The 27,164-nt window shown below is 45.7% G+C and overlaps 1 protein-coding gene across 1 annotated transcript in view; it reads right to left on the bottom strand.

Annotated features, from left to right (window-relative positions):
- Positions 1 to 1,467: 1,467 nt before the first annotated feature.
- SORD (sorbitol dehydrogenase) overlaps positions 1,468 to 27,164 on the bottom strand; it is a 49,547-nt gene continuing 23,850 nt past the window's right edge. The window contains exons 3-9 of the mRNA XM_053593468.1: positions 26,803 to 26,967; positions 16,496 to 16,655; positions 11,648 to 11,766; positions 9,483 to 9,548; positions 8,667 to 8,842; positions 4,903 to 5,024; positions 1,468 to 4,016 (exon numbers count right to left, since the gene is read on the bottom strand). Coding sequence (XP_053449443.1) covers positions 3,851 to 4,016; positions 4,903 to 5,024; positions 8,667 to 8,842; positions 9,483 to 9,548; positions 11,648 to 11,766; positions 16,496 to 16,655; positions 26,803 to 26,967 — 974 coding nt within the window. The 3' untranslated portion in view covers positions 1,468 to 3,850. The remainder of the gene's footprint in view (positions 4,017 to 4,902; positions 5,025 to 8,666; positions 8,843 to 9,482; positions 9,549 to 11,647; positions 11,767 to 16,495; positions 16,656 to 26,802; positions 26,968 to 27,164) is intronic.

The following is a 27,164-nucleotide window of genomic DNA, read 5'->3' as shown; positions in this document are numbered from 1 at the left end:
GTGTAGAAATGCATGGAAGAGGCTGCAGGAAGCCCAGGAATCCATTCCAGCTGCCCAACCACCTCCACTAAGAGCTCAATCAATATTGATTGACTCAATCCCGGAACCAAGAATACGAATTCCTGACTCCCCAACCTTGAGAGGCCCTGCAGCCTGTGTGCTCTGTCACCAGTACCTGGCACCTGGTTAGCTTTCAGTCAATACTTAGGACCCCACCCAACTGGTACTACCAGCTCTAGGGAGGGAGGATGGGAAGGACCCTACAGAACATCTGATGGTAGAAGGGGAAGGCTGGCCCATGGACTCCAAAGGACCAAGGGGACACATTGGCTCCTGCAATTCTTTCCTGTGGTCCACTTTTATCCATAGCAGATGCTGGTATGAAGTCACTTCTGGACTCAATCCTTGGTTCTCTGGCCATCTTCCCCTCCCACTTTTCCTTGCAAAACAGTTATGCCTTTTCTCTCCTATCTGTGTGAAGGAGCCTTGCCCCAGAGTGGGTGGAGCCAGATGTTAGGTAAGGAGGCAGATAGGGCAAATTGGATATTTGCCTTTTCCAGAACTCCCCTCTGCTCATGATATCCCTGAGACACCTAGGCTCAGGGAACAGAGGCCAAATGACAGGGATGCAATGCCCATCTAGCCTTGCTCACACAGCTAGGTCCAAGGCTAGGCCTGACTATAGGTGGCAAGGTCTGGTCAGGGCTATCCCTGCATGGCAAGCAAGTCTGCCCCATTCTCGTCCCCCTCCACACACTGAATCCTTCCAAGGACTCAGGGAGCAGCAGGATGGAGAAGGGGCAGCAGTGAAGTGGCTTGGTCAAGAGCTCAATGCCCACTGAAGTGCTGCCAAGGCATGAGATGTTCCCTGATGAAGCCGCTGCCCCTTCCCTCTCCTCAGCCTTGGCTGAGTCAGCATTGAACTCCTTTCCTGGGCACCTGAAAGTAGGCACAAGGTGTGTAGGTGGTGGATGGTGCTCCTGCCGGGACGGCTCAGTGTATCTTCCAATCAGGAGGAGTAGTAGCTTGGTGGGAGTAGTAGGGTGGGGAGTAGACTTTGTCCTCTGCGTCTGGACTCATCAGGCCTATGAGAGGCAGCATGTTGTAAAGGATCTGATGCCAGCATTCCTGGATTCTCCCTAATCCTGGACCAGGCACTAATTTACTGTGCAATTTGCCATGTCACTTCCCCAATTTGAGCATTGGTGTCCTCCCTTGTTAACTTAAGGGTGGTGCTCTAATCTTAAATTCTTTTCTGGTACTTATATTTTCCTTATCTGCAAAATAATCACATGTATTTAGCTTACTGTGAGCATTAGAGAAGATTCATGTAAATGTCCAAGTCAACAAAATTATATTTGGTGTAGAAAATGTGTCACCTTCAAAAATCCTGGGATCCTTCCCTTTGTGAAACAGGTAACCTAAATCCATTCTTCCTTAAATAGGGGCATAAAATGGCAGCAGGAGTCAGACACCACCAACAGAATTTATTACCCAAAGCAGTTTGACAGAGTCTAGACATAGGTCACGGGCCTTCTATAGTTACAAGAAAACCAGAACCTCTTTAAACACACCCTTCACCAGCCACTAAAATGAGAGATTCAAGTTACAGCCCAAGTTATATGATGGCTACTACATCCTCATTCTTTTTTGTTGTTGTTGCAGTTTGGCAGGGGCCTGGGTTCGAACCTGCCACTCTCAGTATAAGGGGCCGGTGCCCCACCCATTGAGCCACAGTAGCCTCCCTGTAGCTGTCATTGTTGTTTGGCAGGCCTGAACTGGATTCGAACCCGCCAGCTCTGGTATATGTGCCTGGCGCCTTAGCCGCTTGAGCTACAGGCACCAAGCCTACATCCTCGTTCTTGATTAACAATCTCAAAGTCACAGTAAGTATGATATAATTTCGATCCAAATTTTACATAGAAAAAAATCCCAAAATTAAAATGAGACAAGTTCATAGATATATGTATCATTCCAAGAGACAGAAAGAAATTGAGAGTCTTAACTGGGTATAAGAGGGAAAAGATTTTCTGTTTATAATAACTAAAATTAAGGTCGAACTCAGTGGCTCACACCTGTAATCCTAGCACTCTGGGAGGCCAAGGTGGGTGTATTGCTTGAGCTCAGGAGTTCAAGACAGCCTGAGCAAGAGGAGACCCCTATCCCTAAAAAATAGCTGGGCCTTGTGGCAGGTACCTGTAGTCCCAGCTACTTGGGAGTCTGAGGCAAGAGGATCGCTTGAGCCCAAGAGTTTGAGGTTGCTGTGAGCTATGACACCACGGGACTCTACCAAGGGCAACAAGAGGAGACTGTCTCAAAAAAAGAAAGAAAGAAAAGAAAAAAACTAGAATTAAATGGAACTGTCTGATAATCATCAGAGAGAATAAGCCTAGGAGGGGATGCTAATCTTGTGGGGTGGGGAAGCTTTATGAGCCCACCAAACCCTTCTGGGCTAGTCAGAGGCACTATGTAAGGCCTTCTAACAGTCCTTAGCCAGCAGCTTCCTGGTTGTCAAATGATAAAGGAAGGTGCCTACGGGTAGGTGTGTGTGGGTGGTGTTGGGTGGGATGGTGGCTCTTCACTCAGCAAATGAAATAAAGCAATTCCCAGCAATTGAAGAGTAAGCAATCTTTAAGAAGTGCTGATAAGGCTTGGTGCCTATGGCTCAAGGAGCTAAGGCGCTAGCCACATACATCTGAGCTGGCAGGTTCAAATCCAACCCAGACCCGCCAAACAACAATGACGGCTGCAACCAAAAAATAGCTGGGCGTTGTAGTGGGCGCCTGTAGTCCCAGCTACTTGGGAGGCGGAGCCAGGAGAATTGCTTGAGCCCAGGAGTTGGAGATTGCTGTGAGCTATGATGCCATAGCACTCTACCCAGGGTGACAGCTTGAGGTAAGAAGTGCTGATAAGTCCCTTCATGATTGCCACATTTGGGGGATGCAAACTGGTTTGATCGCACATAAAATTTTGGTTTTATTCATTTGATTGGTTTTAAAATTATCCTGGACCCAAGAAAATTAGTTCCTTTTCTTATCCTCCTTTTATTATAAAACCAAATAGCACTTATCTCTAGAATCACTGCACTCTAAACTAAAATTGCTGACAATCCCTCATCCCAGACCCTGAATGGCAGATTTTCACAAAAATCAGTTTCTGGGTCACATAAGTCTTAACAAAGTTATCTCTTCAGAACTCAGCCCCCATGTGCTTCCTGGCTAGCTGAGGCGGACCCAGGAGCCCAAGAGCCAAATTTCTTCCCTTACTCAAGGAAGGCACACCAGGAAAAAGGGGATTTCCTAGCACCTGCCAGCCAGACACTTATTTAGTGTCCAGACACTTGCTCAGAATAAACAGGTCATTCAGAAAAGAAGTTCCCCAAAATGATCCCTACTTGTGTCTTGGAGGAACAACAACTCCTCTGGGTAAGGCTTTCTGGTTTTTTTTTTTGTTTTTATTTCTTTTTTGAGATAGTCTCAAACTGTTGCCCTGGGTAGAGTGCCGTGACATCATAGCTCACAACAACCTCCAACTCTTGGGCTAAAGCGATCCTCTTGCCTCAGTTTATCTATTTTTTGGTAGAGACCGGGTCTTGCTTTTGCTCAGGTTGGTCTGGAACTTGTGAGCTCAAGCAATCCACCTGCCCTGGCCTCCCAGAGTGCTAGGATTACAGGTGTGAGCCACTGTGCTCAGTCTAAAGCTTTCTATTTTTAAAGAATTAATTATTCTTACCATTCAAAAGAAACTTCAGCGTCAAAACCCACACCTACCCTGGCCCAGCCTTTGAGCCTTTCTCCAGTTATAAGGGCTGGAGGTACAGAGAGGGGGGTGAGGGTGAGTCCAATTAACATCAGAGATTTTGGTCATCAGGGTCACACTTGAGCATAACTTTCAGGCCCAACCCCTTTTTGGATGTTTCAAAAGCTTCCAGAGCTTTCTCCAAAGGAAACCGATGTGTAACTAAGGGCTTTACATTCACAGCCTTGGACGCAAGCATTGAAATCGCCGTTGGCCACCTGTAAAAGATCACAAGTGTTGCATTTAGCCTCGAGGATGAAAAAGCCAGGTCCCCAAAACTACCAGGCACAAGCTCAGCTTGGCCATATTTATTTATAGTGCTGTAATTCTGCAAAGTCAATTTTACAGACCAACAATGGAGGAAGGGACCTCATGGCTTGCAATTCAGGATACAGATCCTGCTTGTAATTGCCCCCATCCCTCACTCTGCCATATCTACTATGAAGCCTACAATTTCTTTGGCCTGAAGGCATGTTGTGGAGGCTACTGAGAAAAGGCAGACAAGCTGCAGGGAGGCAGCACCAGGTAATCCAGCCATACCCATTGGCAGCTCTGCTTGGCAGATTTTGCTGGAAAACTGGTGCTATGCTGAGAGCATGGTGATACAGACTCTAAGCTGGGAGTAAGAGACACTGCTGGGAAGGATGTCCCAGACAGAGGGCCCCAGCAGGGGGAGGGTGGAACTGCAGAACATGGATGGGGTGAAGTAAAACCGTTGGGCTTGCCTAGGGGGGCTCTTGGGCTCAGGAATGGGGGCCATAGGACTTGATTTTAACCTTTAAAGGAAAAAATGGAGACTGGACTACTTAAGGAAATGGAAAAGAGAGAGGCCAAGTGATGAGTGGAAGACACTTTCTAACAGCATGCTTCAAACTCGCCTTCCCCCTCTATCCGGCCCTCCCTTTGTCTTCGTGTCTCTCCCATTCTTTAACTAGGAGTAAATGTTCTCTCTTTGGATCCCTATCATATCACATGGCTGTCACTGTGGCCAGGGAGTGACCTTCACAAATAAACAGGCAGAGACTATTGGTCCCAAAGGCAGTGTGGGGCCTGCCCTGGTCTGGCTGGAGCCTGGCCACGTGGGCTCACCCACAACATACTCACGTGTTGCAGTATCGAAACACGCCCTTGATATCCACCTCCCGGATGGCTGCATGCAAAAGGGGTACAGTGGTCATCTCAGAGCCCATCCCCACAAGCACCAGGGTCCCACCGGAACGAGTGGCCTGAAGAGGTGATCAAAACAAGCAACCCCCACTCAAAAAATGTTTTTTAAAAGTTATATTCAATTTTCCTTGCATTCAACCAACAAATATTTACTTACATGTAAAAAAAAAAAAATAAGCAAACCTAAAAGATAAGAAAACACAGACTTCCCACTCACAATAACACACTGTTGTTACACAAATGTCTTCTAGTTGCATCTGCTTGGTATCCAAAAATTCCAGAGAACAGGGTTCTTGCTATACCACTGAACTCTTCAACAGGTCAACCAAACTCACCAGAGCAGCAGAGTAAACATTATCTTCTTTAAAGATGTGAAATAATACACCTGACCAATAGAGAACCAGGCACAGTGGGAGCATCAAAGCTTTACAAATTCAGTACCAGATACAAGCGTCAGCTACTTCCACATCTCAGTATCTGTTCTTCCTCCGGACGCCCCTCCGCAAACCTCTAAGGAGCCACCCTCTTAGCTCACCAGTGATGGAAAAACTATTGAGCATCATACGAATGGGGAGGGCTATTGGAATTCCATAGTTAAAAAATGAATTTTTTTTGTTTGTTTTGAGACAGAGCCTCAAGCTGTTGCCCTGGGTAGAGTGCCTTGGCATCACTGCTCACAGCAACCTCCAACTCCTGGGCTTAACCAATTCTCCTGCCTCCACCTCCCAAGTAGCTGGAACTATAGGCGCCCACCACAATGCCCGGCTACTTTTTGGTTGCAGCCGTCATTGTTGTTTGGCGGGCCCAGGCTGGATTCAAACCTGCCAGCTCAGGTGTATGTGGCTGGCGCCTTAACCACTTGAGCCACAGGTGCTGAGCCTTAAAAATGAATTTTTATGTGCAGGCTGGCAGTTAGAAACATTTTTGTTTTCAGCCAGGCATGATGGCTCATTCCTATAATCCTACAGTGTAATCCTACACTCTGGGAGGCAGAGGAGGGTGGATTGCTTGAGCTCAGGAGTTCAAGACCAGCCTGAGCAAGATTAATACTCTGTCTCTACTAAAAATAGAAAAGCTAGCCAGCATTGTGGTGGGTGCCTGTAGTACCAACAACCCGGGAGGCTGAGGCAAAAGGATCGCTTGAGCCCAAGAGTTTGAGGTTGTGGTGAGCTATGATGCCAGGGCACTCTACCCAGTGCAACAGAGTGAGACTTTGTCTCAAAAAAAAAAAAAAAACGAAAGAAAAAAAGAAACATTTCTGTTTCATCCCAATCATAATGGATTGTCTTCCTGGAATGTTTATCTGCCTTATCAGTTCCCTCCTTGGAGTGGGTCAGAGGTGGCAGTGAAATTTCTCCTGATGATTGCCACATAATTCCATGTGAATGTTGTGCCTGCTCTAGAGTGTTCTGGGATTACTGTGCTCAATGTTGAGAGACAGAAAAATTGACAATTTATTCAGGCTACGTTTTCATTATAGTTAGAAGCAGCAGCAAGCACTTATTAAATCTAAAGGCCTTAGAAAGGTAAGAGCTAAATGGTACAGCTACAAAAAGGCACCCATCACAGCCACCATCTCTGAGAAGAAGAATACACCATGGGGTGAGCCCTGCAGTGCTGTGAGTAAGAGGAGGCAGAATTTAGGGTTTGAGTAGTGTGGGGATGACCCTGGCATTGCTGCTTTTGAGCTGTGGTACCTAGAGTTCTAGGGTAACTGTTTCCCCATCAGCACTGCCTCTTGACCTGGGGAAGAGAGGAACACCACCAATGACCAACCCAAGCTGCCAGGTCAGAAGTTTGCTAACCCACAGGTCAAGGAATGCTCAGTCTTCTGGGCCATCATCCAGTGGGTGTGATCTCTGCACCAAGGGGATGATGACATCAGTTCTACCCCAAGGCAACTGTCACGTCTCCTCACAAACACTATCCAGTTGTGACCTGGCAGGAGGTCAGATATGTCCATATTTGGTGCCACTGCTGACCTGCCCCTTGGTGGCCTGGAGCATTCTACGGCACCTGTCATGCATGACGGCTCCACTCCTCACGTCAGGAGAGACACTATTTAAGGCCCAGTGAGGCCCTTGAGTCACATTCACCTCCACACCTACCTCAGGTAGCCCGGCAACCAGACACCCACTACCAACAGCAGGAAATGCCAGCTATTCCAAAATCTTTAAAGGAAGGGCAGAAGAGGAAGGAAAACTTCATCCTTTAAGTACTTTAGCTTATGCAGCCTCTCTGCGAAATGGAAGTCACTGACCTGCCTAACAACAACTTGAAGAAAGTAGGTATACCTCACTTGTTGCCACAGCCCTTAAAATGCCCAGCTCAGAACCTGGCACATCGCAGGTACCTATGAGATGCTATGGGTAGATGTGTCATACACAGACCCACTATCCCTCTCTGAATTTTGGGTTCTCTTTGCTCTTTCCCACATAGTGGCCATTGTCTCTGACAGCAGGCAGAGGGCTGGCTGACTCCGGCTGAAACTCAGGACAGGGCCAAAGTGTCACCTGTTCCCCCACCTCACCACTTCCTCAGCCCCTAGTGTCACTGGGAACCTTGATAGGAGAAAGGAAGGCAGCTTGGCTGGGTGCCAGGCTTGAGGGCGTGCCAAGCAACTTGAGGACTAGTATGCCCAGCTGGCCTCGGGTGCTGCGGAGTGTCCTTGCCCATGAACCGTTCTGACTCAGAAGGAAGGAGGAAGCCCGTGCTGCTGTATGATGCTGTCTGGGAGACAGGGGTGGGAATCCCCTGTAGTGGCAGCTGCCTGCTACCTTCCTCTGCCCAGCCCTTCCCACCCTTGCACAGTTGTGGTTTGGGCACAACTCCTAAGCAGCAGGACAGCTGGGGAAGCTCAGGCCCTGGGGCCAGGCAGGGCTAGGCTTGAGCCTAACTCCACGTACTGTGGTTTGCTCAAGGCAGAGGCAAAGTCATGGTGACTTACCTGAAGCAAACCACAACTCTTCTGGTGTAAAATGATAATTGATTTTCAGGGCTATTGGGCAGATTAGGTATCATATTTGCAAAGTGCTCAGCAAATGCCTACCCCCTGGCATGTAGTAGGACTCAGAGCCTAGAAATTATCCTTTTTCCCTTCCTTTCTCCACACTTTGATCTGTTAGTGCCACTCCCTGTTCCCATCCCCAACTCCCCAACAACTTCCTAGAAATTGCTGGTGGGCAGTTGAGGGGAAATTCAGGTATTGGCAGCTTATCTAACCCTAGCTATGGGAGAGAACACGGCAGTAGCCAAGAGTGACCTTGAAAAATCACCTCACTTTTGTGACCAACTGAATTGATAGCTTTCGCTTTGTATCATGACTCAAAGAGTGCAGTTTTCCTCAATAAAACAAGAAGGGATTTCCCACATTCAAGGAAGGCATTGTTCTCCGTTCTTCCTGCTTATCATCTTAATAAAAGTGGTAACTACACTTTTAGGATCGTACATATGATTATGAAAGCAACTGCATCCCAAAGGCACACCTTCGGGTCACTTAGCATTTTTCAAGGACCACAAATATTTGTTACCCCATTTGAACCTCAAATTGACACACAATCAGGATGTAAGGCACACAAGAAATGAGAAAACAGAGATGCTAAGAGAAGAATTGAGTTAATTCTGTGTGGTCACGGGTTTCCTCCCTCTTCCCTGTCCACTCTCCTACTCTGGCTCCCCCAAGCTGCCCTTGTCCTACTCACGTAGATGCCCGTCTGGATAGAGGCCTCCGCCCCAGTGCATTCAATGGTGACTTCCGGCTTGCACCCCAACAGACCTTCCACTTTGCTGGCGATGTCCTGAGGGTTCTCCTTGGAGACCTGGAGGACTAAATCGGCCCCCACTTCCTTGGCTTTGGACAACCGAGAAGCAGACAGATCTAAAGGTGAAAAAAATCTCCTTTGAACCAGGAAACTGATGACCAAGCCGCAATAAAGTTCTGGTGCCATGAGTAGTGTCATTGAGCCAAACACTCATATTCTTACACCCTCACATACTGCCATACATCCTGCACAGCTACACAGACACACACACACAAAACATGCATGCCCTCCCACATCCCCACAAACCACACAACACTGCTCACCCCACACATTCTCACAGGTAACTCCTTGCACGCACATACTCACACTGCTCTCACATCGCCCACCCATACCACACAACGCCTCACACAAAGATACCCCCTTACATGCGTATTACACACACCACCACCTCCCCCCCACACACACAAACACAGCAGGGATGAGCCTCCTCTTAGGAGCAGGGGGTAGTGTGGGCTGTGGAGGACCACCCACAATGAGCCACTGTGGCCTCTTCTCCACAGCAGCCAGCCCTGCCCTTCTCAGGAGAGCCTCATGCTGAGCTTTGAGTTGGTCATCCCCTGAGTGGCCTTTTCAACCCTGAGACCCAGGATGGAGGAGAAAGAGCCCCTTTAGAAACCTAGGACCTCATGGCTCTGACCCAAACTGCAGGTCCTGCTGCTTCCCCCTCAAGAAGATTTACAACGAAGAAAACCTTACCAGTCACCACTACTTGAGCTGCTCCCATTGCTTTGGCCACAAGCAAATTGACCAGCCCTATTGGCCCTAAAGAAAGAAGAAAACAGGACATGTTTGTGAAATCTGAATCATCTGCTCTCCCCCTTGTCTGGGTTGTATCTTTTGTATGTCTCTAGCATCTATTCCAGTACCCAGAAGAAAAAGACCTTAACAAGTGCTCACTGAATGCAGAACAGAATGAATGTGTGAGGAATTATTCTCTCCCCAAGCATGCTCCTAGTGCTGGCTTGCATTTAAACCTCTCCAGCTTAAGAGCTAGAAAATTTCCACTTACTCTTGGGTACAACATGGAGATAGTCTCAAAGAACCAAAAGGATTCAAGGAAATACATACTTATTCACAGAATAAGAAGTCTCAGAGAGTCAGGCCACATTTTCCTGTTTTCTCTTTGAATCCCACCTTTGTGAGAACCTGTCACAGCTCCCCAGGGAAAGACATATACTTTCTAGGTGCCCAGTGAGGATCGCCCTGGAGGGTGCCCTGAAGTGCGCTGGCTCCTTGGGTTGATCCAGCTGCTTGGGCAGCTTCAGGATCTCCAGGTGTCCAAGAATTAGCCTGAGACCATCTGCTTCCCCACAATATCTGTGTGCTAGATGACACTGTGGGTTTTTTTTTTTGTTTTTTTTTTTGTAGAGACAGAGTCTCACTTTATAGCCCTCGGGTAGAGTGCTGTGGCCTCACACAGCTCACAGCAACCTCCAACACCTGGGCTTAAGCGATTCTCTTGCCTCAGCCTCCCGAATAGCTGGGACTACAGGCGCCCACCACAACGCCCAGCTATTTTTTGGTTGCAGTTTGGCCGGGGCCGGGTTTGAACCCGTCACCCTCGGTATATGGGGCCGGCGCCTTACCGACTGAGCCACAGGCGCCGCCCGACGCTGTGGTTTTAATATGAAAACCAGAACACATTTGGGGATTTGCTTTTGGTACACACCCCTTGAAAAGAATTTGGAAAGTTTTCCCAGAACACAAAACATTGGAAAATAATGCTTGAAATGTCCAAAAATGGGTGGTTAAAAAAAAAACAACTACGCACAGTTATTAAAACCTATGCCATAACTCTGTGATCTTCCTGTCTCAGCCTCCCAAGTAGCTGGAACTATATACACATACCACCACACCTGGCTAATTTTTCTATCCTTCACAGAGATGGGGTCTCACTACGTTGCCCAGGTTGGTGTCAAACTCCTGAACAAGCAATCCTCTTGCCTCTGCCTCCCAAAGTTCTGGGACTACGGTGTGAGCCACTGCACGTGGCTCTAAATCAAAGTATTGACAGTAGTTCCCTAGGGCTAATGGTGATATGTGTGTGTGTGTGTGTGTGTGCGCACATGCTTGCCTGTGTATGGTAGGTATGATTTATTAAATCGTTTTCTTTTCTATGGCAAAAAGGTACTATGTACGCATTTTTTAAAAGACTGTCACTAGAGTCTTGTAGTCTACTTGCTCAATGAGGCAAAGTCTGCTCCACATCCTCCACCCTTCTTAGGAAGCCTTGTAATTACTTACTTGACAAAGAAAATCATTCACAAGGGACTATGAAGAACACCAGATCACACCCACAGCGGGTGTGAGTGTACTGTCTGGGTCACCAGTAGTTAGAAGCCTAGAATGATTCCGTCTGAGGCCATGAGGACCTGCTCCAGGTGGCTGGAAACAGGCAGAGAAGGCAACGCCCCACACCCGTGTTGCAGGCAGAGTGACGGCTCATGGACTGTGCACTTTCCACTGGCCAGGAGTGAGGTCTACCTCATGCATGGGTGGGACTAGGCCATTCACTTCTCTGGTATGATATTAAATATCAAAGCTCCCAAAGTTTTCCTTCTCTTTTTATCAAAAATATTTCCCTAGTTTCCTGTTAAGGGTTAACAAATAATCACAAGACTCATTCTTTAAAAAAAAAAATATGTTATGTTGCCCAGAAAATATAGCATCAGCTACTATCATATCTGCAGATATTTGTTTATTTAGCTAAGTGCTGGCTACTAAGGGAACGGGACATTGTAATCCTCCCCTCCCCAGGAGGATTCTAGGACCAATCCTAGCTCTTGGAAGGGGAATGAGCTAGGCAGAGGGGTCCCCATATTCCCAAAGACTCCATAGCCAGGATGTTGTCTGTTTCTTACCAGCTCCACACACAAGGACCTTGTTCCCCAGAGTGACTCCACCTCGCTTGCAGGCATGGATTCCCACAGACAGTGGCTCAATCAGGGCCCCTTCCTCATAGGTGACATTATCAGGAAGCCTGAGAGTCATTCAATATACACGTTAGATCCTCTGAGTTAATGTAATACAATAGTACCATATTGCAAGGTCCAAGGTTACTACCATGTATAATAAATTGAGCTTGTATGTGGGGCAATGTGCTAGGCAATTTACATACATTCACTCTTTTAAGAACAGTTTTATGGTAGGTGCTATCATTCCCATTCTACAAATGAAGAGACTAAAGCTCAGAGAGTTAAATTACTTGATGCAAATGTTCAAAGCTAGTGAGGGGCCCAAAGGGTTCAAAGTAGAAGCCAAATATGTCATATTCCAGAATCCATGTCATACTGTCTCCCTCTGAAAACAGTGTTCTTTGGAGAAATCATTTCAGTAAATGTAAACACATTATGTTTTCTTGAATGTGCTATCGAAGGTAAGGTATGGTGGTTGTCATTAATAAATGAAAAGTCCATTTAACAAGGAGTTAACATAGCCATGTTCCAGCATCTCATCTGCTCCTCAAACCTACAGCCTTTCTGGTTTCCCTTTGGCAAACAATCTTAACTATCAGCAGCTTTGCACAGGGCGATTTAGCAGCAGGCACCCCTCTGTCTATCGTCCCCATTATACATTCCGGAAGAACACATCTGATGACAACAGCTGCCTAGCTGTCCCAGCACTGGTTAAGATGGGGGGAGGGACTGTTCCATATAGCTGATTACGTGTGGTGTCACCTTCACCACTGGGTTCTAGGTTTTCACTTCCACTGGCTTCTCGACCCTATCAACAATCCCACTGGTGATGACAGCAAACATCTCCATATACCTTTACAGATTAGAGAGCATTCTCAGCTTTTATCTCATTAACTCCTTACAATCACCCTGTTGGGCAGGAAGGGCAGGCTTTATTTTTAACTAATATTACAGAAGAGAAAACTGCAGCCCAATGACGTTAGGAGCTCTGTGGAGGTTATGAAGCTAAGGAGCGAGAAAGCAGGACTTGAATCCACGTCTCCTGATTCCACCTCCTCTGTCCCACATTAGCTGCCTCTTGGTACAGGCAGCTCTGTGTAGCTAATATCTAGTTCCTGCTAGTTCCTCACTGCCCGGTGTTTCCCCGGTGGCCCCCAAACCTCCACACTCAGGGACATGGAAACTCTCAAGTTCTAAAGAGCAATAAAGTGGGAACCAACCCATGTGCTCATCCCCATGATCCTTTTGCCACTGTTCCCAGTCTTTAACAGTATAACTTACAGGGTCTTCCTGTCACTGTCCCCAGCCCTAGCTAAAATAACTCCCAAGGCCTTCAGTGGCCTGGTGGCCACTACCCTCTTCTCCCTTCCCCTCTGCTTCTCTCTCATCATTTCCTCCTCTCTAATTCACAATCCTTCTACTTGCCCTGCAGGCATCAATTCTACATAAGGGAAAAAGTTAAAAATGAAATTATGAAGATTTCCAAACTCTCTCCAGGGCCTCCACCACAGGCTGTCGGACACTCCTGCCCCTCTATATCAGGCCTCCCGTGGAGCCTCTGATGGATCTCAGCTAAGGGCAGCCTTTGAATTGCACCAAGGAGAGGTGGGATTGGGCAAGGTAGTGGAGTGTGGGGTTTTTTTTTTTTTTTTTTTGTGGGGGTTTTTTTGAGGCAGAGTCTCAAGCTGTTGCTTTGGGTATAGTGCCATGGGTCACAGCTCACAGCAACCTCAAACTCCTGGGCTCAAGCTATTCTCTTGCCTCAGCCACCCAAGTAGCTGGGACTACAGGTGCCCACCATAATACCAGGCTATTTTTTTGTTGTTGTTGTAGTTGTCGTCATTGTTTTAGCTGGCCAGGGCTGGGTTCAAACTCACCAGCCTCAGTGTATGTGGCTAACGCCCTACCCACTGAGCAATGGGCACCGCCCAAGAGTGTTGTTATCTGGGAAAGTATTCTCTCAAGTCAGCAGATGCTGCCTCATCCCACCTGCACCCAGTGCAGCCAACCATGTGGGAAAGCCACCCAGCAAGGAGGCAGGAATGGGGATTAGGAGTACTAGGGCCCGGTCCCTCTGTCACTGATCTTAGCAGAGTCACTGGGGCCTCCTTCCCAAACTTGTCCATTAGAAGAGGCCTCTAAGTTTCCTCTCAGCTCTAACCTTCCATGACTTTATAAATACCAGGGAAGATAGGGCAACTTGGTGGTTTTTATAGTAGTGTTCAGGGAACAGGCAAAATGAAGTAAAGGATGCTCAAGAAGCCAAGGGGGAGCAGAAAGAAAGAAAATAGGTAGGGCTGGCTGCAGTGGCTCATGCCTATAAGCTCAGTGTTCTGGGAGGCGGAGCCCAGCCAGGAGGATGGCTTGAGGCCAGTTCAAGGTTACAGTAGGTTATGATGATACCATTGCACTTCAGCCTGGATGATAGAGTGAGACCCTGTCTCTTAAAGAGAGAAGAAAGAAAGAAAATAGGATAGGTAGGTAGGAAAACAAGGAGGCTGTGTAGGAATCCTTAGAAAGAGATCAGAGAGGAGGGTTTGGGTTCAGGGCTGGCCTGGGACATAGGCAGAAAACAACCCGGTGAGGAGAGGAGGCAGGGTTGCACAGCCCCCAGACCCTCCTCGGTTGTCATCGTCCTTCCCACTATTATCACCAACCACAATATCCATCCTCCACTCCTGACCCTACTATTCCTGCAAACTGCCAGCACAAGGATCCTTTTCAGGCATAATCCTTCTGTACCCACACAGACCACAAGACTATGGCTATGACATAGCATGGTACCATTTATCAAGTACCTACTATGTGTTAGACCTCATGCTGGCTACTTAATATGCCTTTTTAAAAAAAATTTTTTGAGACAGAGTCTCACTATGTTGCCCCCAGCAGAGTGCCATGGTGTCATAGCTCACAGCAACCTCAAACTCTTGGGCTTAAGTGATTCTCTTGCCTCAGCCTCTCAAGTAGCTGGGACTACAGGCTCCCACCACAATGCCTGGATATCTTTTGTTGTTGTTGTTGCAGTTGTCATTGTTGTTTAGCAGGCTGGTTTCTAACCCACCAGCCTCAGTATATGTGGCTGGCGCCATAACCACTGTGCTACGGACGATGAGCCTTAATATGCCTTCTTCATTGAATTTCATCAATAATTATGCGAGGGAGGTGTTGTTACTATCTCTATTTCACAGGAAAGGACATTAAGGTTACAAAATGTAAGTAACTTGCACAGGGTCACATAGTTGTTGTAAATGGCAGAGACCAGTGGTTAGTCTTGGGCTTTACCATGATGCTCTTCTGCCTTTTGTGAAGATGTTGTTTAGTGTCTTGACTAGGAAAGGGCCTAGAAAAAGATGGGCTGATTCAGGAACCACTTGCTGAAAAGTGGACTCTGCCCACATAACCTGCTTTCTTCTAGAGCAAGTTCAAGTGTTGACTTAAACACATCACAAGGTCTCTGGCCTGTGACTCCTCTCAAGGCTTCCAGTGGGCACTAGGAAAACTCAGATCTGTCAGACTGCTCCTGTGACCGGCACCTGGCCTCTATCAGGCAAGCCCCATCCTGGCTGACAGCCACGACCTGTGCTAGGCTGGGGTGGGAGGAAAGCACACCTGGGTCTGGTCAGAGGGAGCACAGCACATCAACACCCTAGAGCTCCACAGCTGAGCCCACACAGATGGTGCAGCACTTTGTTCCTTCCAGACACAACTTCACCCCAAAACTGTTTCAGGGAGAGAGTGGGAAAGGTAAGATAGTGGGTACAGGGCAGGAGATTAAGAATCAGACAGAACCCAGTTTGACTCCTGGTTGTGCTCTGTGCCTGAGTCAATTGGCCTCCTTCTGCCTCAGTTAACCCTTTCATAAAACTGCAGGAATGGTGCCTACCTGACCATTATTTTGTGAAGGTTAAATAAGATAAGACATGCAGGGCGGCGCCTGTGGCTCAGTCGGTAAGGCGCCGGCCCCATATACCGAGGGTGAAGGGTTCAAACCCAGCCCCGGCCAAACTGCAACAAAAAAATAGCCGGGCGTTGTGGCGGGCGCCTGTAGTCCCAGCTGCTCGGGAGGCTGAGGCAGGAGAATCGCCTAAGCCCAGGAGTTGGAGGTTGCTGTGAGCCGTGTGACGCCATGGCACTCTACCGAGGGCGATAAAGTGAAACTCTATCTCTACCAAAAAAAAAAAGACATGCAAAGCACTGCTTAGCATAAGGGCAGACTTGTGGTAATAATCATTACGACTTTACCTTCATTGCTGCATTGCCTATTTAATATTCTGGTAGTTACATGAAAAAGAAACAGAGGAAAGTTAGATCATATCCCCAAAGTCACTAGTTAGGAGGGAGTGGATTCAGGGTCCCAGAGCTCACACCCTGGCACCACACTGTGCCTCTCACTAATCCACAGTCTTGCTGTCACTGTGTTACTACTGTTGAGGACACTGTTGTTGTCGATTCCCTCTCTGGTGGCTGCAGTGGAAACCAATAATGGAGGGTGAACCATGGTGATGTCTCTCCAGAACGACTGGAAAGAGTGAGTAACTTCAGCAACAATTTTCATTGTTGCTCTAGGTGAGGGAAAGTTGGACTGAAGGACCAAAATCAACTCCTGTGAGTCAGTCTTATCCCTAGTGAGGCTACCTTCCATCAATGCCTCCAAGAAGGACCAGCTGCTGGGGGGATGCTTTGAATTTGGAATTATGAGCTAAAAAGACTAATGAAATCACCATGAGAAACTAAAAGAAAGTTCATCAACAAATGGAGGGAAAGAGGTGGCCCGGCTGGGCCGTGGGCACTGACTTGTAGCAGAAGTCTGCGCTGTGCTTGTAGAACCGGCAGAGGTTTCCGTCATCGGGAGGGGTGGCACAGAAGAAGATGGATGGCGAGAGGTTGTACCGGCCCCTCTTGCAGAATTCGTCAGTTTCCCGGGGAGCCCCAGGCTCAATGGCCACACGATCACCTGGAGAGGAAACCAAGACGTTATCTATGTCTGAGGGTGGGAGCAGAGCCCGCCCACTCCTTTCCCGGCTTCTGGTTCTTTATTTTCCAACCTCTGGAAACAAGAGCAGAGGCAAAGACACTATGAGGGCATTGATGGGCAAGGCCACGTGGCAGATGGGAGAATCGAACGGCTAGAGTCTAGCCCGATGAGCTCCCTCCTTCTTGGGGACTTGGTGCCCCAGGCAAGCAAGGAAGTCCTGGATGCCTCACAGACTCACGCTCCAGGGAAAAAGGACCAGCCTACTTCCTCATAGTCAGCTTTGCTCTGCCCTCTGTCCAACTGAGCAATAAACCAGCCCACCCCTCCAGCTCTACAGCCACTTTCCAGCTTGGGAAACACAGAACCAGCTCCATCTCAAAGGTAAGCCAGGTCCAGTTCCCATCTCACACTGCTGCAAAAGAGGGTGCCAGTGCATGAAGTTTGCAGACATTTTTCCTTACCTGTTTTTAAAATATGGGCAAAGCCCTTACAAAACCAAGAGATATGATTTGACATGTTTTATGTTCAGTCTGGTTGTGTTTAGACAATAACTAGGAGTCAACTGTTTGGCAGAACCATGGTGACCAATGACCTGAAGAGGCCACTGGAGCTCTCGGCCTGGCCACTCCTGCTTGGAAACCCAGGCTGAGAATTACTCTCTGTTTCTTTTTCTACCTTTTATATTCTTTTTTTTTTTTTTTTTTTGGTTTTTGGCCGGGGCTAGGTCCGAACCCGCCACCTCCGGCATACGGGACTGGTGCCCTACTCCTTGAGCCACAGGCGCCACCCTTTTTCTACTTTTTATTATGAAATATTTCAAACATACAACAAAGGTGAAAGAATTATACAGTGAACCCCAGATACCTTCCACCCCTCCACCTAGATTCTTCAAGGACCATTCATTTAGCACTGTTTGCTTTATCACATACGTATCCATCTACCCCTCTACTCCATCTCTCTCTCTCTTTTTCCATCAGCCCATCTTCTTTTCTGATGCATTTCAAAGTAGGCTGCAGACATCCATATACTTTACCCTTAAATACTTTGGCCTGCATATCATTAACTAGAGTTCAGTATTTGTTTATGGTTCTTTTTGAGGTAAAATTAATGAAACGCCCAGATCTTAAGTGAGTCATTAGATGAATTTTGGTAAACGCATTCACCTTTGTAATATAACCCCCATCAAGATACAGACTATCACCACTATCTCAGAAATCTCATTCCTCTGGGTCCCTTCCCAGTCATTTCCCACCACTGACTCTGAGAGGGTGGGAATGCTTTTTCTTCACCACAGATTAGTATTATCACATGTTCATATGGTATATACTCTTTTGAATCTGGCTTCTGTTAGTTAGCATAATGCTTTTCAGGTTGATCTACGTCACCATGGTATCAACAGTTAACATTTTTTTATGAATGAATAGTATTCCATTGTAGGAGTATACCATACTCCTGTTGATGGACACTTGGTTGCTTCTAGTATTCTATTATTAGTTGCTTTTTGCTCTGTATTTATTTCTCCACAGTGCCTAGTATTGCGCTAGACACATTTTTATTACTAAACACAAAATTTGTGCCTGGCCAGAAAAGAAACCACGGTACACACAAACCTCACTAATATCTAGAAGGGCATTACTTAGTGGCAAAAAATTTCCCCTGAACCGCAACTAGTAAAACCTGTTGGTTAAAGACAAGGTACCATTTTTCTTTTGTAAAAGAAAGGGAGAGAGAGAGATGAACAATTTAAGGCAAACAGTTATCCTGAGGTTTGGGGATGATGCAGATGGTCCATCATCGTGCTGGTACCCAGCCCTGAATAGGAGAGCTCCACTTATACCAGCAGTACAGCGGACGGCCTCCATGTTTGCGGAAAATAGAAAGTAGATTCACCATCACAGGCGCTGCTTCACATCAAAGAGTCACAACTGGATTTAAACTCCATCTGAACTCGGACAGTGACCTATGCCACCTAATTAAAGACCAGCCTAGAAACTCTGGCAGATCCTCTGGACTGAACCGAGGCTCCACCCCCACAGTGAGGAGCAGAAATCTCCCCTTCTGGCAGCCAGGAACTAAGCTAGAGATTGACAAGGCTGAACACTAGCAAGGCAGGAGGCCATGTGGCACAAGCCACAGCTTACAGGCCTTATCCTGCCATAGTACTTGGCTGTCCAGGAGTGGCCTGACTGACAGATTCCCTTGGGAAGAAATGCTTTAACCTGCCACATAAAATAGACTGCAATAATGATGGCAGGATCAAGACTTGTTATTTATCAAGTGCCCACAGTGTGCCAGGCACTATGCAAAGCACATCACATAATCTCCCTTCTTCCTCACTACAAACTAATGTGGTGGTATTATCTTTGCTTTAGAGATGAGGAAACAAAAGCTCAGGTGGTCACATTGTCATAAGCCGTGGAGGTTTAAATGTGCACTCTCTTCTGTATTACTGCTAGGTACCTCCTGCCCCGGAGGGTATAATAGTAACTCTTTTCATTGTATTTATCATTATTATAATTATCTGAACTGACGTTATGGTAGAGAAAATTCAAGACAGAGAGCCAAACTATTTCTAAACTTGGAATATTACGTGCTTTAGACTTACTGATTCTATGCTTCAATTGTGCAAACTATCACTAAGAAATGCTCAATGAGGACGGCGCCTGTGGCTCAGTGGGTAGGGCACGAACCCCATATACCCAGAGTGGCGGGTTAGAACCCCACCCTGGCCAAACTGCAACAAAAAAATAGCCGGGCATTGTGGCAGGCGCCTGTAGTCCCAGCTACTCGAGAGGCTGAGGCAAGAGAATCACCTAAGCCCAGGAGTTGGAGGTTGCTGTGAACTGTGACACCACGGCACTCTACTGAGGGTGATAAAGAGAGACTCTGTCTCTAAAAAAAAAAAAAAAGAAATGCTCAATGAGTAGTTTTCTTCTTTCTACTTCAATTGATTAGAACTTTAAGATGTTAACATATGACAAACTTTAAGCAAAAATTTTGTATTCTAAAAAAAAGTACATACAGAAATCCTCTGACTCCCTCAACTTTATCTTCTGTCTAATAAACTTTCAGCAAATTATCCCCACACCAGGGGTAAGGAGCCAGTGATCTTAAGGCACATGTGATCTTTTAGGTCCTGAAGGCTGCTGTCTGAATCTAAATTTTATAGAACAAATCCTTTTTTAAAAAAATATATTTTTATTCACCTTTTATATTTTCATTTTATTTTTAAAATGAATGTATTTAAAACACCAAAGAAAAAAGTAAGTTTCAACAAAATAATCCTCCCAGATTGACCAACACAATTAGAACATTAGTAAGCTATAAGGGCTGTTATGTTCATGACTTTGCTGTGTATAATGCATACCTTTTGCCCAAATTTTTTAGGAAAAAATAAGAATGCACATTGTACATGGGTAGTAATAGCTCAGGAGGTGGGGAGCCCAGTGGGCCTCCTGGGACCACCATGCTCTCTCACCTGGCACATGGAGTTTCAGTCCAGAAGGATCCAGAATCCAGGGGGAGCAGGCTAGAGCAGGCTCTGCTGAGTGCCATGACGGGCTGGGTGGCGGCAGCAGCACTGGTGAGGAGGGCCATGGCCATGTGGGGTGAGGGACAAGGCCCAAGGCCCGGTTGTGTGGAGGGGACTGGGAGCCCCATGCAGGCCCCAGCGTCCTGCCTGGCTGCTGCAGGCCAAGCGGCCTCAGAACTTCCCAAGCTACCAGCCATGCACGTGGCCACCTTGGCTGTGGCCCCAACATGGTGGGGCAAGAAGAGCTCCCAAGGGGGAAGAAAAGGGCAGCTTTCACAGAGCAGGCAGCTGTGGGAGGGTGGTACTATCTACATATTTATCAGGGGAGCATTAGTCCTCCCCAGATATGTCTCCCTGCTGAGAGCTACTCACTTTCTCGAGGGGTATTTTCCTGAAAGTTTGGGCCAAAAACATGGTGTGCATTATACATGCAGAATATGATAGTTCTAACTCCTCCCACCTGACTGGTGCTACTACCATCTGAGGCTGGTTGGTGAGAGTTTATGGAGGTCAAGTACACCGGCCTGTTATCAGCTTTTGACAGCAGTGTACTGATTTCTGTTTGAAGTGGAATTTGTGAATAGTTGCACAGCTTGGCAGTATTTTTTAATTGCCTGCTTAACAGTCCTTCATGTCAAAGAAGAGAATGCTGAAGGAAAATAGATGTTTTAAGGAGGACTGGGAACTGCTGTACTATCTTGTTTCTGTTAAGATGATTTGCTTGCTTGTGATACTGTAATATCAACATTAAAGAAATTTAATACTCATCAGCATTATTAACACTCATAAGGACCACAGATATTTTAAACTAGAGGGAGAGGCACAAAAAGTGGTATTGAATTAAAAGATGAAAAGCAAAAGCAAAGATAATTCTTACAAGCAGCAGTAATACCTGGAAATAATGCCACAAAAGCAATTTATAAAGCAGCTAATATACTGGGGGGGGGGGGGGAGGAAAGTCATTCAGTAATGTGAAAATTATGAAAGAATACATTGTTAAAATTATAGGCTGCTTAGACCCTAACAGCATTTCAAAGTACAAACAACTGCCTCTTTCAAGGAAAACCAATAACTGATCAGAGCATGAATTAGCCTTTAACTTAACAGAACAACTTCATGCCAATACTTCAAAAGGAAAATATATATTATTCGCTTTGATGAATCAACTAATGCTACTGACTTGGCACAGGTTTTATACATATTAATATACTTCATTTGGGTCATAACAGAAGATTTTCTTTGCTACAAAGAGTTACTTACTTTGGGCACTCTTGCAAACAGAATATGGGTAATAGATGTTCTCAATAACTTTCAAGATAAATGTCATGAAGTTGGACAGAATTTGGTAAATCTAGTGAGTATATGTACATACAGTGTACCTTCAATGACAGGAAAACATGAAAGGTTCATTACACAGATTAAAAAACAGTATCAATGGATACAGATGCTCTTATTTCTTTTCATTCTATCTTGCATCTACAAAATCTGTGGGAAGGTTACCATTTAAAGTGACACTTTGCAACAAGTTATAAGTATCATTAACTGTACTCATGCAAATGCAACAGGGCTTCAGTACATGATGAAGTTGAAAGCAAGGTAGTCAGTGAGGATTTGCCATATCACTCTAAAATGCATTGGCTATTCCAGGGACAGGCATTAGCTAAAATTTTATCTCAAAAAAAAATTATCTCTGTGAGAACAGACAGTTAAATTTTTTTTTTTTTGAGACAGAGTCTCACTTTGTCACCCTCAGTAGGGTGCCGTGGAGTCACAGCTCACAGCAACCTCCAGCTCTTGGGCTTAGGCGATTCTCTTGCCTCAGCCTCCCAAGTAGCTGGGACTACAGGCGACCACCATACTGCCCGGCTATTTTTTTTGTTGCAGTTTGGCCAGGGCCAGGTTCGAACCCACCATCCTGGGTATATGGGGCTGGCGCCCTACTCACTGAGCCACAGGCGCCACCCCAGACAGTTAAATTTTATGAAGAATAGAATCAGCAATGTGATTATTGAAAGATTTCCATAGAAATGCAGTATTTTTGTGTGAGATCATGTCAAATCATAACGACTCCAGTATTTCTTTGCAAGGTAACACTACATCTATATATGATATGTGGCAAAAATCTAAGCATTTTGAAAAAAAAGCTATCTTTTTTTCCAAACATTACATCTTCAGAAGGAAAAAAAAAATTTTTTTTTTGAGACAAAGTCTCACTTTGTCATCCTCGGTAGAGTGCCCGGGAGTCATAGATTACAGCAACCTCAAACTCTTGGGCTCAAGTGATTTTCTTGCCTCAGCCTCCTAAGCAGCTGGGACTACAGGCACCCACCACAGTGCCTGGCTATTTCTAGAGATGGGGGTCACACTCTTGCTCAGGCTGTTCTTGAACCTGTGAGCTCAGGTAATCCACCCACCTCGGCCTCTCTGAGTGCTAGAAGTACAGGTGTGCTCCCAGCCCAGAAGGAAATTTTGATAAACATTCACCACAGTTAGCAAAGGTCACTGATGTGATGAGCAGGATGATATATGTGAATCATTTAAAGAATACGCAGCTATGTGGCGCCTGTGGCTCAAGGAGTAGGGCGCTGGTCCCATATGCCGGAGGTGGTGGGTTCAAACCCAGCCCCGGCCAAAAAAAAAAAAAAAAAAAAAAGAATACGCAGCTATTATAGACCTGTTCTTTGGAGAATACAATGAAAGCTTCACTGACTTTGAGAATCATGACATCACACATACATTAGCATTTCAACCTCACCTAGTTGATACACCATGGCACCTAAAGAACTACAGATGGAAATGACTGAGCTCTCAGTAAATGACATTTTAAAGGCATTGTTTGTTGCTAAGAAAGATCCAACTGAAATATGGAAAAATGCAGTAGAATACCCATGCCTTTAGCAATATATATAAAAAAATGCTTTGTCAGGGGCCAGGTGTGGTGGCTCATGCCTGTAATCCCAGCACTTGGGAGGTGGAGGGAGGTGGATTGCCTGAGATCATGAATTCGAGACCAGCCTGAGCAAGGGCATAGACCCCATCTCTAAAAAAAAACAAAAATAGCCAGGCGTTCTGGCAGGCGCCTATAGTCCCAGCTACTCAGGAGGCTGAGGCAAGAGAATCACTTAAGAGAATCAAGAATTTGAGGTTGCTGTGAGCTGTGACGTCACTGCACTCTACTGAGGGCAACAAAGTAAGACTCTGCCTAAAAAAAAAAAACAAAAAACTGCCTTTTCAGTCACTTATTGCTGCAAATCTACATTCTCTTACCTAACCCAAGTCAAGTCACCTTTAAGGTCACAAATGACTAATATCCATGTAAGGGTGTCCAACCTGCAGCCCATGTGCTGCATGTGGATTATGAGGACTTTTTTGCTTATCTATGGTGATGGATATCACAAAAATTATGCACAGACCTTTATTTATGTATTTATTTATTTTGCTTTCAACTTTCATTAGTATTTGTGTATTTAATATGTGGCCCAGGACAAGTCTTCTCCCAATGTGCTGACCCACCCCTGGGAGTATCGGCTGAAACTGTGAACCTCCACGGTGCAACCAAATGTTCATATACTTTCCAACAAAAAAAGACACAACAAAGTCATTAAAAGATTAGTTAATTTTTTTTCCTGATACAGAGTGTCACTATGTTGCCCTCAGTAGAGTGCTGTAGCATCACAGCTCACAGCAACCTCAAAGTCTTGGGCTTAAGTGATTCTCTTGCCTCAGCCTCCCAAGTAGCTGGGACTATAGGCGCCCACCACAACACCTGGTTATATTTTTGGTTGCAATTGTCATTGTTGTTGAGCAAGTCTGGGCTGGGCTCAAACCCTCCAGCCTTGGTATATGTGGCCAATGCTCTGCTCACTGAGCTACGGGCACTGAGCCTTTTTTTTTTTTTAGGCAGAGTTCCATTATATTGCCCTCAGTAGAATGCCATGGCATCTCAGCTCACAGCAAACTCAAACTCTTGGGCTTAAGTGATTCTCTTGCTTCAGCCTCCCAAGTATCTGGGACTATAGGCATCTGCCACAATGCCCAGCTGTTTTTGTTGTTGCTATTGTTGTAGTTGTCATTGTTGTTTTAGCAGGCCCAGGCTGGGTTCAAACCCGCCAGCCCCAGTGTATGTGGCACTGGGCCAAAGTTAGTTAATTTTAAAATTAACAAATAGCTTTCATTTTTTTAAATTAAGTACATAGTAGTTAGATTTTTACAAAATAATGTACATTTTAAAGTATATCTCATTAAAGTTTCTTGAGTGTGGTCTTATTCGATTATAGCTAAATTAATATGGCCTTCCAGCATGAAGTTTCCCCACCCTTAAACTGGATGAGTTCCTCAACCTGGCATTCAAGATCTTCTATAATCAGGAGCGTTTTATATTATTCAGTTTTATCTTCTAATTATTATGGTAAAATAACATGACAATTCACAGTTGTACAGTGCTTTTTAAAGAGGGGCTTCATGCAGATTAGGCATTTTTATCATCTCCTCTAACTTCCCAACATAGAACCTCTGCTCTAAGCAACATAGACTTATTAGCAAACCAGAATGTTATTACCGCTTCTGTAATTTCATTGTTCTATTATGCTTATATAGAAAATTAGCTTTTGACCTTTTTTTTACAGTTTTTGGCCAGGGCCGGGTTCAAACCTGCCACCTCCAGTATATGGGGTGGGCACCCTACTCGTTGAGCCATAGGCACCGCCCAGCTTTTGACCTTTTCATTAACTCACATATAAAACCTTTCTAAAGTCTGAAAGTTCTTGGAAGTCTACTTGCTCTAGAGTCCAAAAGACCAGTGTAGGCATCTCAGCTCTGAGGCTGACGAGTGTGTGCTCCTGGCCAACTACCAAGCTTCAACTTATTTATCAATGAATGAGCAGAAAAATGCATATCTCAAGAGTTTTTTCACATGAATGAAATAATTACACATTAAAATGTTTAACATGGAGACTAACATTGCTAATCAATGAATATTAGCTCCCTTATTATTATTGTTACTGTTAGATGTCCAGCTCAAAGACTCATCTCCTCCACAAACTGTCTTTAACCACCTTGGCCAACAATGAATGTCTTTTCTTTGAACTCCTAAAGCCCATTTTTCCCCACACCTGATTGCACCCTATGGTCCTGTTCTCTAATTGTTGGTATTTATGTAGATCCTGATGTGTGGTCTCCCCAACTAGATCTAAGCATCCAGGAATCATATCGTCTAACGTTTTTATAGCCCTCAAAGCACCCAACACAAAACTGGACTCATTGTAGACAACTGAGTAAGCCCTTGTTAAAACTTACATTTAGAGAACCTCACACCTTGTTATAATTTATATTTTGAGATCTTGTCCCACTGTAAGAACCAGTTACCAGTGTCTGTTGGAAGCTATGAACCTTCCACTTTGGGATAACCCTGCAACACTGTAGGAGCTTTCCTGGTCTTACTAATGATGAATGGAGGTCTGACTTAACATTCCTAAACAAGACACATGTCTCACTTCCTCAGAGCTGGTCAGTCTCTCTCCATATGGCTGGGCTTAGAGAGTCTTATAGCAGGAAGGCACCTCCTGTCAACCCTCACATTCTTCCAAGTAATCTGACATGATCTCCAGGATGCACAACGGCCTCTTTGGCAAAGGAAGGTTAAAGCCAACAGCTAGCTATACCAAGACTGCTTAGATTTAATTCACTATGTCAGAGAATAGTGTAGTCAGTTATATCTGAGAATTCCTCCCCCCAGGAAAATGAATTAAGCAAATCTAAGGAAAATATTGGTGGTTTCCCAATAATAAATTAGCTATCTAATAAAAATCAAACCCTGCCTCCTAGGCCCTGGTTCTCAGCATGTGAAGGCAGTTTGTGGTTCTCTGCCTGGAATGTTTCCTCCACCCCTTTACCTGGTTTATTTTGTATTTGCCTTCAGATGTTGGATAAATCATCCCTTCCTCAAATGAGCCAGGGGTCTGGGTAAAAAAATACTGGTAACACCCAGCATTCTCCTCCACTGCCCCTAACATATTATGACTAAGTTAACTGTCTGACCCAGATCTGTTGTCCCCTGTGGAAGGTAAGACCCATGCATGTAGGCACTGTGACTGTCTTGTTTACTGCTGTACCCCAGAACTTAACCTTGCCTGATGAAAGTACGCACCAATACCATGTTGTTGAATGAATACATACATCAGCTAGGTCTGTGGTTTCCGACCCTTGGGCTGCAGACCAGTACCAGGCCATGACCTATTAGGAACTGCACTGTACAATAGGAGGTAAGCAGCTGGCAAGGGGGTGAAGCTTCATCTGTTTTTACAGCAGCTCCCCATGGCTGGGATCACCACCTGAGCTCTGCCTCTTGTCAGATAAGCGAAGATACTGGATTCTCACAGGAGCATGAACCCTACTGTAAACTGCACATGTGAGGGATCTAGGTTGTGTGCTCCTTATAGAATCTAATGCCTAATGATGTGAGGCTGAAATGTAATGCGTTTGCATCATCCTGAAAACTTCCCCTTCCCCCATCTGTGGAAAAATTGTCTTCCAAAAACCAGTTCCTGGTGTCAAAAAAGCTGGGGACTACTGAGCTCAGTGAAGGACTTTGCTGACCTGGTTTTAGGTGCTTTACTGATGATCCCACTTTTACGACTGTTCCTGAAGCTTCATGCCCCAGCACCATGGGCTTTTTCACAACAAAATCCCCAATTCGACCATGCTGCCAGTAGTGGACATCTGAGCCGCAGATTCCAACAGAATGCATCTTCAGCAGGACCTCTGATAAGACAAAAGAGGAGAAAATCAGTGAGGGAAGGAACAAGTCCTCTATCACTCCAAGGTACCACTGTGGTTTCCCTCTGGACAGGTGAGAAGGGTGAGTTTTCAAGGCCAGGAACAAAATTTAGACCACAGAGGAAAACAACTTAACAACCTAATTAAGTCTTACAAGGGTCTGGGTATAGTGGCTCAGGACT

Source organism: Nycticebus coucang, chromosome 6 (genome assembly GCF_027406575.1).
Source record: "Nycticebus coucang isolate mNycCou1 chromosome 6, mNycCou1.pri, whole genome shotgun sequence".
Taxonomy (NCBI): domain Eukaryota; kingdom Metazoa; phylum Chordata; class Mammalia; order Primates; family Lorisidae; genus Nycticebus; species Nycticebus coucang.
This window is presented reverse-complemented; position numbering and strand designations above follow the sequence as displayed.